This window comes from Schistocerca nitens, chromosome 5 (assembly GCF_023898315.1).
Source record: "Schistocerca nitens isolate TAMUIC-IGC-003100 chromosome 5, iqSchNite1.1, whole genome shotgun sequence".
Classification (NCBI taxonomy): domain Eukaryota; kingdom Metazoa; phylum Arthropoda; class Insecta; order Orthoptera; family Acrididae; genus Schistocerca; species Schistocerca nitens.
Genome location: NC_064618.1, coordinates 354,292,377 through 354,305,217, shown reverse-complemented (window position 1 = coordinate 354,305,217; position 12,841 = coordinate 354,292,377). Strand labels below are relative to the sequence as shown.

At 42.4% G+C, this 12,841-nt stretch overlaps 1 protein-coding gene across 1 annotated transcript in view; it reads left to right on the top strand.

Moving 5' to 3' along the window:
• LOC126260883 (odorant receptor 43a-like) overlaps positions 1-12,841 on the top strand; it is a 66,544-nt gene that overhangs the window by 18,745 nt on the left and 34,958 nt on the right. The window contains exon 2 of the mRNA XM_049958325.1: positions 4,846-4,947. Within this exon, the coding sequence (XP_049814282.1) occupies positions 4,846-4,947 (102 nt within the window). The remainder of the gene's footprint in view (positions 1-4,845; positions 4,948-12,841) is intronic.

The window sequence follows — 12,841 nt, the reverse complement described above, 5'->3', positions numbered from 1 at the left end:
GAGTGCTTAAGTAGGCATGGCCCTGTTCGAAGTGGCATGCCTTTGCCTTCGTCCAACCTTTAAACGGACTTATCCAGCCTGTTATAGAGGGACTTACAGTTTAAAGAGGACTCCGACCCACTGGGAAGCTTCGCATGTTTCATGCTGACAAATACGCAATGAACAAAAATGAGAATTTTTTGGAATAAAAGAGGGGACGGTATAATTTCGGAATATGAAGTCTCCTAATGGGAATGACGCCAACGCAGGCGAGCAAGATACTCCAGGTAGATTTGAAACTGTTGATAGAGGTGTACCACTTAACCTGGCACCGACAGTCTTTACTCCTTGAAAGTCTGTACAGACCGGTATTAGGCTCGACCTGAAAGCTGTTAGACTAGTGTACATGATGCCATTTACTGCTCCAACATACAAATATAATATAGCGCTATCAAAGCTAACGTCTTTGTATAAGCGACAGACAGGCACATCATTTTTTTTCTTTTGACTTTAAGTATTACAGAAACATATTACATACAGAAAATTTTAATAAACGGCTAAGCCGGTTCATACCTAGGTTTTCTATCTGACTGCTTCCGGGGACAACAAAGATCTGGTTTCCAATTTTTCATGTAATTACTGACTGAATTTAAAAAATTTAAAACGCTGTAATAATCTAGTCATTAAGAGGTATAATCTTATGTTAAAGGTTTAACACAGTAAGGCAAGTATTACACTTACAAAGAGTGTACATGTCCCGTCTGTAATGACCTCGATGTCGACGGGACGTTAAACCCAATCTTCCTTGAGTGTATGTGCCGTGGAGCAGCGTAACTCACCGCGTTCAAACAGCAAAAACATATTCACGCAGTTATTGAAAATGATAGCACTTAGCGACTTCCAACAAATTTTACACATAATTTCATAACCTGTACGAACCTTTTTCTCGCAGACACATTCCAAAAAAAATGAAAGGGCAAAACTTTATTGCTCACTACATTTTCGCAGTTCAAGCAGTAAAACTTTATCACCAGGCATGACACTTCAATTTATTATCTCTATGCTACAGACGCCATTCGCAACAGATTTTGCAGACACTAGTCACGTATACCACTGAAAGTACCCGAAAATTTGTGTCACTGTACGATACAGAGTTCAGGAGATATGACGTTATAAACATTCAGAAGCATGAAAAACTAGCTTTTGCTTAAAACGGGGCTCATATTACCCAGACTTACCTTTAGGAAGCTTGTGCTCCGACTTTTATGACCTCTTCGTCCACGACTTGCTAAAACGCTTCACAGGAATGTGACTATTAGTCAGTTGAAAGTAGTCTACGTTCTTGAGCCCGAGACTCTAGCAGTCAGTCGAATGAACGCTGATGTAGCTCGTAAACGTTCAGCGTGTTAACATGAATACAGGTATGAATGTTTTTAGTCATCAGATGCACCACGCATGTAATACGTCGTCGGTGTTCAATACGGTGGTTATTAGTTCCTTTACTCTTAGAATCAGGAAAAAGTCATGGGCCCCCTGGAAAGAGAAAGGGGGGGGGGGGGAGGAATAGTAACTATCGTACCGAAACAAACAATCTTCCTGGAAGAACATCTGCAACTGAGCATTATACCAGAGTTGAAAATACCGCTTCAGTTGTAAATTTCTTTCATTACCACATGACCGGTTTCGGGCTGTTATAAGCCCATCTTCAGGTGTCGTAGCTGTGCTGTGGCCCCCGAACGCCGCAGTGGGCGTGTACTACTCGCGGTGTGCTAGCTATGAGGGGAGAACAGGGAGTTCTGTCCATGTGTACGTCATTATGGTGAGAGAGATCATCAGAAGTCAGCAGGAAGACAGCCATGTTAACCTGCACACTGGTCGGTACCATGTTCGTGGCGGCTTCCACTGGTTGCCCACCCGGCAAAACGTGCTGATCACCGTTAGAGCCGTCCGACGACACCTACATGGGACTGTTTGCTGGTTGAGCTGCGTCTCCATTGTCTTGGGTAGGAGCGTCGTGAGGACCTATGAGCGAGCGGCGACGACGTTGGTTGTTCACATGTTCCTCAGCATCTGAGGATGGCAAGGAGGAGCATCGGCCTGATTCGAAGACTATTATTGATTCAGTGAAGGAGTTATGCGGGTATTTTGGAGAGGTATCCGTCTGTGGCGATCGCCGCCGGTGTCCTGATGCCGGCCATATCGTCAGGTGGAGCGACTGCACCGTCCGAAGGGTGGTGGGGTGGAAGGACGTGCCGTTCGGAGAGACCATGCGGCGTGCTGGGCGAAGCTGTGGGCGTGGCGAGGCGCGCCGCGCAAGTTACTGGTAGGGCGGTCAGTGTGGGGTGGCACGGACGCTTCTGACAATAGGAGCTGTGCGACACATCGTCGAAAATGGCCCTCCTGGCCGCAAGTGGAACAGTGCAAGGCTGACCGTTATGCATTATAAAGGCACGGCAGCCTTCGCTAAGAAAGTACGACAAGTGACTCTGCAGATCGATCCGAGCGTGCCTGATCCCATTGCAGTAGGGTCGGAGCGCCGCAATGACGGCGTCTGCGAGTAATTCGAACGGCAGCTAGTACATCCCTATCGTTCGCACGCCGAGACCGGCTTGATCGACGGTAACGGGCCCTAAGTTGCTCGGAATGACGGAAACATAATCCACGTTTGGCGTCCTGTAGAATCCTGTCGCACGCCACGTGGTTAATCATCTTGACGTACACGGTTCTACTAACCATGGACGGGTGGCCGTTTGGCCATCCGTACACGGCCCGCAGCCAGACCCAGACTTCCATATATTGTCGTCCCTCTATCAAAGCCTATACTTGTACACGCATTATGTAATTCCCGTACAGGTGAGAACATTTTAATTGAAAGTCGGTGCCTGGGATCATGCATGTGTGTGCGAAGGAACACTGCATCGTTATTCTTAACAACTTTCTTTTCTTTTCTTTTGCTTGTGCCTTTTTCCCGCAATGAAGCAGGGTCGGCATGGTTAATCGGATTAGGCAAGGTTATCGTAATCGGTGGCCGGATGCCCTTCCTGCCGTCACCCCCCCCCCCCCCCCCCTGGGACGGAATTAGTGTATCCCAACTGTCTGTGTCTAGTGTAATCCATGGAATAGTGCGAATGTGTTCAGATGTCTGTGAGCCGTGTAACTGAGGCGGGACGTGAGGACCAGCCCGGTATTCACCTAGTGGGATGTGGAAAACCGCCTAAAAGCCACATCCAGGTTGGCCGGCACACCGGCCTCCGTCGTTAAGCCGCCGGGCGGATTCGATCCGGGGCCGGCGCGCCTACTCGAGTCCAGCAAGCAGCGCATTAGCGGTCTCGGCTAACCTGGCGGGTATCGTTATTCTTAACAACACGGGCACTGAACTAACGTATTTATCCGCCGATACAATCAAGTGACTTTCAACTAAAATGTCCTCCCCTGTACAGGTATCACATAGTGTGTGAACAAGTACAGGTTGCGACGCAGAAACGACGACATATGGAAGTTTGGGGGTGGCTGTGAGTTGTGCACGAATAGCACAAGCAGTTAAGGCAACTGCTTGTGTAAAGCGAGAAATCCGGTTTCGAGACCCGGACCAGCACAAATTTTCACTGTCGTCATCCCCTTATACAACTGATTGTTGTTCGTAATGGGAGCTGCAAATACATTTCGTGTATACGAGTACTTGTACAGTGTTCGTGAAAATAAATCTTTTCAATAAGGAAACTATAGAATTTTTTCAATATGATGAAACTCTACGCGCTTGTGCTGGCAGTGGCATGAACTACCGGCACAAATCGGATGACGTGGACTGCTATTTCCTTGTTCCCGGTTTTTCATTAGCTAAAAAACATGCCGCATGGGACATAACTACAGTAGCCTTTGTGTGTTTATGATGTACAGCGTTGCGTCGTTTTTTCGTATTTTGACCTCGTGTATTGAACCCGGGACCTAGAAACGACGGAGAGGCTTCGATCCGCCTCAGCCCTCAGTGGTTTACAACCCCGCAACAGACCACAGCAGTCCACCCACCCTACCGCCGCCCAACACCGAACCCAGGGTAATTGTGCGGTTCGGCCCCCAGTGGTCCTGGCTCAATTTCGATATTCTTGGAGTCTTACAGCAAGCGACGTGTGATATTATTCTTTGATCCTCATCCACCGATTACAGCTCTGAATAATATTACGGAGCTGCTGTAGGCGTGTAGTCAACAACATATTCTAGCTGATTTCATTACAAAGTATTAACTATCCATTTCGTTCTACCCCAACGCGGATAGAGAAGTTCGTAATGTTGTTATATAAATCGCTTTTTTCAACAGAAGTATTACTCGTTTTTTTTCTGCGTATAGATCTACGTAAGCACTTCTCAAACAACTGTGAAGTGCATGATAGAGCCGGATGGCGGGCATAGTCGGGTTGTATAGCGGCGCTATCTGTGGCGTCTCCAGACACGTCTTCGGCCTGGAATCTCATTGACTAGCGTATAATTGTCTTCAGTGATGAGTACCGCTTTGAACTGAGCCCCGATGAACAGGCTACATGTACGTCACATCTACTAATTTCCGTACCATTGGGATGATTCCTTTGTGGTGTGTCGCTTTTTTGCCTTGCAGTGAATAACCGACAGCTCCGCTGAACTATTGTGACTTACACTGGATAGACTTCGCTCGTCCGCAGTGTCGTTCGCTGGACAGGAAACACGAAGTGACAACTTAGTTCCTAAGCTATGCAATAATTGGTAAACATATAAAGCACACAGCTTTTGCTCTCGTTACCTCGTGTTGCCGAAGTTGGAGAAATTCAAGCGTCGTAATCCAGATTGTGTGTAAAACATCGATGAAGAAATGAGGGGAATATCGTTTGTTTACAGAACGCCGAGAGCGGGTCGCTGATCAAGGTGTTGGTAACGGCACCAGCAGTGAGCATGCAGCTGCTGGTCTACTGTCTCGGAGCTCACAGCGTGCAGGAACAGGTGAAGACAATTTTTTTCGTTTCTTCCCCTCTTTCACGACTCAAATAATTTATACCTACAACGACACTTTTACACTTTGGTTTAACATAAAAGCTGTTCTATTTATACAACTAACATTAGGGGAAACACACATACTACCAAAAAATCTTTTTCGACAGTAAAATATTCACAGTATGGGATTCCACAAAACTAATTCCAAGACCTACCACGCACCCACGCTTCAGTCCCACCAAAGAATATATTTTTAACACTAAATTTTCTCTCTATCGCCGCTCCAGTGATTCTGCTTAACGTTAAATTTCATGCACCACCAACAAAACAACTGAATACTGAGTGCTGTTTGCATTATGAAGTGACATAAAATCCTCTTACTATGGCTCTTCTCCTTCAAGAGCAGGCAAGTAAATGTATGAAAAGGCCATTGCCCTCATGAGATAAGTAAATAAAAGTAAATCGCTGTAAAGAACTACAACTAAAAGTTCCTCCAGGCCTGTGACTGGCAACATGAGAAACACCGCACATGTAATGATCCCAGGAGTCCTCAACATAACATATCCATCACTGGGATTCTGGCAGTAGATACATCTCAAGTTTTTACTTTCTACCGATCTATTAAAGGTACACCCAACTATACTCCCTCGGACATATAAATGCCTTCCTAAGGGCTAATAGGAACACATCTCATGTCTTAAATATTTAGTGCCCTATACAATTACTCCTCCTCTTAAATATCAACCAAAATACTAATTTTCATTACATTCTACCATTCCCTCGAATAATTTCACAATAGCAGCTGAGCGTAGGTTGCCCGCTGAATCATCATCAATCCACCTAGGTAGTACACATTCATCGTTACTCGCTGAATCCCTCTTACACACCAGTCTAACATATGTACAGTCGTGCTCAAAAGTATCCGAACGACCTGAATTGCATTTCCCCTGATTCGCATGCAACCCACATAACGCAGCTGTCTATCAGGTCCTCTAATCGCTCCTTGGTACAGTCGTTTGACTATTGAAAATGGTTCCAACAAGTCGCCACTAGAAAACACTGCTCGCATCGCAATAACTCAAGATGTAAAGTAATACTAAGATACTACAAGTATCAGGGAACACCTTATCACAGATAAGACTATCCTTAAGGCTTGTAAGCTCACATTTATTACAATAAATGACATACCTGAAATGTTACCACTCTCATTATTACGTCAGATGGGTAATGCACGTAGTAAGTTCGTCGTATTTATGATTTCCTCTTCAAAGTAACATACCGTACTTATTATTTAACACAAAATGACATTCACGAGCAGCTAGTTGAGAATATGTATGAACTACAAATGACACGACGAACCGTATCGTTCTGCATATGGATTCAAATCCAGGTCATGCAGACTAAGCAAAGATTTCGTGACTGACGGAAACTGACAGTCGTTCCTGATTAGGCATACGGAGAGTGATATAACTCGATTTTAGACAATATCAATTAGCAAATATCAACTTTAAATTACATAACGCAAACATTTTTAACGGACGCGAATTCCTACCCAGCACCTATTGTCCCTGTTAACGAACTACGAGAGATGTTAAATATTGCTTCTTAACAAGTAACTAACTTGAAATGCCGTGAGGTAAAGCTTTGTGTTGGACAGGGATTCAAACCCATAACCTAATAAGATAGATATCGAAGCACAATCAACTGTGACATATCGCTTTTTCTCGGCAGTAGCTAGATGTTTTAACTGAAATGACGATACGAAACATTAATTATTTCCTTCCCAGGACTCCAACCCAGCACCTATCACTGTTTTATTCTAGAGAAAACGAACGTTAAATATGGGTTTGTTGCACCAGCAGCGACATGTGAGCATGTTTGAACTAGAAATAATATGACGAAGAGTTCAGTGCAGACTGGGAATAGAGCCCCACACATATCGTTGTTGACTAAACACAAAGAGATGTCAGCTACCGAATTTTTCTCCACCAGCAGCTCGGAATAACATCTTTAACTTAAGGTGATCACGCAAATAGTTCTGTGTCTCACTGGGAGTCAAAAACGTCAAATATCGTTAGTGTTGACAACGAATGAAAATACATTAAAAATCGAAATGATTATCCACCAGCAGATAGGTGTTCTCATGCTAGATCTTGATAATACATAATGAAATCCTTAGGTCTGGGCCAGGATTCGAATCCATTCACGCGCAGTATGTGGAGATGTTGAGGAATCTGCAGTTTTGAACAAACAACAAATTGTAGCCGAGCTGTATTGTCACGAAGAGATCAAATTCCGCTTTAAGGGGGTCTGAGTTGCATTCCCAGTTCAGAACCAATTTTATCGACATACAGAAGCTCAGATAAAAGATGGAATACGTGTCCTGTGATCCTACATAGCGTTTGTTTCGTCACTAGAAACAAGTAACTAGTATAAGAAAGGTTATTGGTGATAGAGTATCTACATGTCGCCACTCCAGACTTTATTGTGGCTCAACCTAACGTCTCTTTGGAAGAGAAGGAATATAATTTTTCATGTGAATTTCAGACCACAATGCTATTATATCTTCTTCACTTGGTGTAGCCAGAAGAGAATGGACTCTGTCTTTCCCTACCTAAAATCACAGACCGAAGTTGGAACCGAACCCAGACCATATATATATATATGAACCTATCATCAATCCAACAGACCACCAAATCCCCCTTTCAGTTGCTCATTTTTCTATCATAAAGCCGTTGTGCCACAATGGCTGAGAATTCTGACACACATGCTCCCTGTATCAATTTGTAGCATGTTCAGTAAATTGATTTACTTGGTTGAACGAATCACCATGAACTAGCTGCCTCGGCTACCCAGTGCATAAATTCAACTTTATTTTGTAAACACTAAAATAAAATCACGTAACTGCCACCAACACAGAACTGCCAACAGTGTAGGATGCAGAAATTTAAACAGGAAGTGTTCATTTCCACTTGAGCTACTCTATTGGGCTATCTGTTTGTTGAAAACGTCGTGCAGTGCAAAAGGAAAGGTATAACTGTTTGTCGTTGATGATTAATTTCTCTCTCATGTTTACTATTGTTTTAACAACATTAAAGGAAACCTTACGAAAATTGTGAACTGTATTGTAAAAAATGAAATAAAACCACCCACGATAACCTTACGACGAAAGTCTGCTTTAATAAAACTGAGTATCTGTACACAAGCGTGCCTCTATCGTCACCAATTGGTAAAATACTACTCACTTAGATTTTGATTGGGTCTGTGTTTAATTGGTATGTTGTGTCATACTCAAGAGGTATGCAAATGTGGCATTTCATAAATAAAGTTATCTATTCCTAAAAACCCAAAATTTGCTTGTCAGCAGCGGAAAGAGGCGTTACCTGTTGTGCAGCATTGTGAGTTTTTCACCATTGCACTATGAGCTGAAAGTATTTTCTTGCGATTTCCTTATCGATGTTTAATCTGACTGCTTGTAGCTCTTTCACAGAAGGGATAAAAAAGCTACACTCACTGAGACTGGAACTGCGAACCATAACAAACGCTTTTTCACACGTGAGCACGTTACCACACAGCTGGCGAAGAAGTATCTGTCTTAGCTTCCTCTTACGAGACCAATAGTGGCTAGAACTCGTTAACCGCTATTTAAAAGACGAGATTAGTTGCGATTTCCACCTGCAACGACTTTCCTGGGCTGAAAACCGCAAATTTACAATGTTTTGTTACACCTCAAGCGATAATAACTCAGATTATTCAATGGAAATGACAGGTAAAATCAAGTGAACTTTGAGGCTTAATTCCGTGCGCATCAGGAAGTAACTCGTCGATCACAGAGTTGCCAAACATACATTGCCTTGTTGCCAAATCTCAGTTACAATACCATCAGGAAGAAGACGAACCGATGTGATGTTACAGCGGGCTGGGAAGTGACCATAGCGGGTGTCTCCAAGTCGCGACTGCAACGGCTTGGAATACGTAATGCGTCTGATTCGCATTTCTGTAACTAGGTTTAGGGACTGGAGCGTAGTTACTAATAATACTCAGAACTGACTGCAAACTAAGCATCATAAATCAGGAACTGTCACAGTTGTTTTTATATTTCTTTCGTAAGTGTACTCAAAACTAAGATATTCATTCACAGACTTTTTCGTACCTCGCCGATAGTCGAGCACAACAAACAAATAAAAATTAAAAAAGAATGTGTGTGTGTGTGTGTGTGTGTGTGTGTGTGTGTGTGTGTGTTTGTGTGTGTGACAGAGAGAGAGAGAGAGTGAGAGAGAGACAGAGATAAAAATCTAAAAGAATGAGAGGGAGAGAGAGAGTAAAAAATTGTAAAGAAATTGAATCATGGTATGTAAAGAAATCTTTCATTAAAACGACACGTTCCATTACGAAATGTCGTATTCATGATCTATGAAATAAGAATTAATGTAATATAATCTAATCTAATCATATCATATTGGTGACTAGCCATGAAGAGTCATGAATTATCGAAGTTTTTGCGAATACCAGTAACCAAACTTTAACTTGAAAATAAAATACGACAATTTTTGTAATAAACCAAAACTTCTGTCAAGCCCCTTTCGTCCCTGTTAATTAACCACGAAAGATGTCTCATATACCTCTAATCTGAAGTAACAAAGTGAGCAAGCATTTAAAGATGAAGTGCATGATGTGAAGTTCTGTGATAGAGATACGAACGCAGCACGTAATCGGATTGTTAACTAAGTAAAATCAAATGTTTCGTATCGGTTTTTCTTACCAGCTGCTAGGTGTCTGAATCTAAAATAAGGATACAAACTTTTGTGCCTAAGCGACAATAGAACTGCACACCTACCGTGCATCCACGAATATAGCTCAAGTATCAGTTTCTTACTCACACATAGTAAGATGTGTGCGTGTTTGACCAGAAATAACGACGCCTATTGCGATTGTTGGCAACACAGGAACAGACATTTAAAATGGACGTTAATTTACACTAACATGCCGGTGTGCACGTGATAGGGCTTGAAATGAAATTATGAATATTTTTGTACCGGATCAGGATTCGGACCCACATACTTACCTTTGGAGGAGACCTGGAGAAGATTGCAGTCTTGAGAAAAGGAACGAAATGATTGAACTATACTGTTCCGAGAGATTCAGATCCTCGAAAGAGGAGATACGAATTCGAATCACAGTCCAGCACCAAATTTTTCAACGTCTCTAATTCAATGAAGTACAAGTAAAGCAAGAGCCCTGTTCCTTTAAATGGCTATCGGTTTATCAAATAAAATAAAATTTTCTAATGTAAGTATGTTTACTGGCGACTGTATTTCTGTTTGCCATGACTTCCGCTATGTCATTTCCCAACGTAAACCGGCTCTGCCCAGTTGGTAATGAAGGAACGTGATGTTTAATGCGGATTCTGAATTATAACGTCTTTCTCTTGATGTTACCAGGGGTAAAGTAAATCTGTTTGTGCCTCTTAAAAGTAAATGCCTGAACCCACGCATTGCACCTGTGATAGTTCGTTCCGCCAGACCATTGTGGCCACATTTCCCAGCCCCAGCAGTGTGCTGTAACAGATGATGTGCTTAGTTTACAAAATTAGTCACCGTGGAAAAAACGCGAGTCTATTAAATGGTTAAGTAGAAGAAAGCTTCTGAAGCGGAGATTATGCTACTCTCATGTCAGCAGCATGTAATGACTCTTGTAGGCATCATAGGCTCGCTGTGAAGCCATTTTGAAATTTTCACAAATTCAGCAAATTTCTTAGTTCGAGAAAATCCACTGGGAAGTGTGAAGTTACCGGATAATTCGATTTTTACCGTCATTATTACTATCATTTTCTTCATACCGCTGCTGGAACACTGTACTTGAAGATCATTTGATGCCTTTTGGTCACTACAGAAGTAGTTTCCCAAGAACAGGTTCTTTCCCTGTCTACGAAATCCTTTTAATGTTAATATCAAACATCAGTAATTAGTCGTAGATTTCATTAAAACTAAAGTAATTGATCAAGACGTTACTTGATAACAAAAAACGCGCTGCCTTTCTTCATTTACTTGCGCCTAGAAATGGCTATCGAGTACTGCCAAACCAAAAGGCAAGAGGTTTTACTGCCTTCCGATATACGTCGCTGTCAGTTCTTCCATATGATTTGGTCGACATGACCTGTTTCAAGTTGTGTATGACAGACAATGTTTTAGAAAATCAATTGTTTTCCTTTGCAATAAACAGAAAGATTTTCATTCTAGGCTATCCAAGTACAAAATTTTCGCCATATTAGTTCATATTTAATATTCGCTTCTATCATGTAGGAAAGTATTTCACAGTTGCAAAACTCGCATCCGACTCATTGACCTTACACTTAGTCGCTGACCATAAATTCTAGCTCTGAGTGACACCAGAGTTTTCCAGTGCTCTTTCTCACCGGAAAATACGCAATTCACTCATTGGGCTCCATAAGTACACTGTAACAGTAATTTGTGTGTGTATGCAATGCATACGGATTAGAATTTAGTGGTGCTCTCTCTTCCACTTCTGTATACAATATGCCTGACCTAAACGGGCCGATTATCATTACAGGCCCTGGGCAGTGCAACATCATACTGACAACAGTAATGTGCTTATACTGACTACCTGACTGTTCGTTTTACCTGCTTTTGTAATCATTTAAATAAAAGAACATTACCTTCCAGTGGGAGACATTTCGTCCCCTTTTTCCTTCTTTGAAATTTGTCAGTATGCTTTTTGCTTTCCAACCAGTGAAATGCGGCAGAGTACGGCCGGTAAATGATTGACAAACCACGATTTAGTGCCGTTAAGACGATTTATTTAAACGTCACAAGACTGCACATAGGTGCAATCGATTTCGAGGTGCAAAGTATTTGTTATCTTACTTTTGTGACAGGTTGGCATAAGTGATTTCCAAAGACTTTTTATTGTACTGAAATAATCTTTTGTCACAAAATAACAAGGTAAGAGTTTTATTCGTATTTATTTTGTAGGAAACTGTAATCGTGATGGAAGATTATACACCTGAATGTTTGACACAACTGGTAGGAGAAAACGCTGCATATTAACAAAACCCCGCGCCTCCTCTCCATATCCTCCTATGACACGAGCACGGGATTCTCCTCGCATACCGCTACAGAGCTGTTCCTAGCACAGCTGAGAATTGGCAACATCGTCACAAACATTAGGCAACACCGTGACAGTGCAATCACTTCCGCATATGGTACTGAATTGACTCGCTAAATTCACTTGATATTCCCTTTCCATTTGAATGACTCGTGCTATATAATCCTCATGTAAACTAAGACACTGAGACAGAAAATTCAGTTTTTTGCTAAAGAAATGCTATTCTTCACATAAGTGACAACTTTTATTACCTTTCACGATGCTTTATGAGGCTGAGCGTACAGGCAGCGGTGTGTCCGTAGCCCGGTAGTACCGCCCATGTCTCGGGTCAGAACGGCTCAATCAGTTGTCAGTTCCAACCGTGGTAGGGGCCAGCGTATGTGAGCTTTTCTTCTGATATATTTTATGGAGCTGCGAATTTCCAGAAAAAATTCTATATTGAAATCGGAAGAAAACCTTTAGACATCAAATCCTCTTGGTAGCTCGACTCAGTAAGTTGTGTTAATGATCATAGATCTTGGCTTTCTGACTGCCAAGCTGCTTCGCAACACCAGCGTCTCTGAAGAAATTCGAATCGACCATCAGTGATACGAATTTCAATAATGTTCTTCACTTCAGACTCACAAATGGTTCAAATGGCTCTGAGCACTATGCGACTTAACTTCTGAGGTCATCAGTCGCCTAGAACTTAGAACTAATTAAACCTAACTAACCTAAGGACATCACACACATCCATGCCCGAGGCAGGATTCGAACCTGCGAACGTAGCGGTCACGCG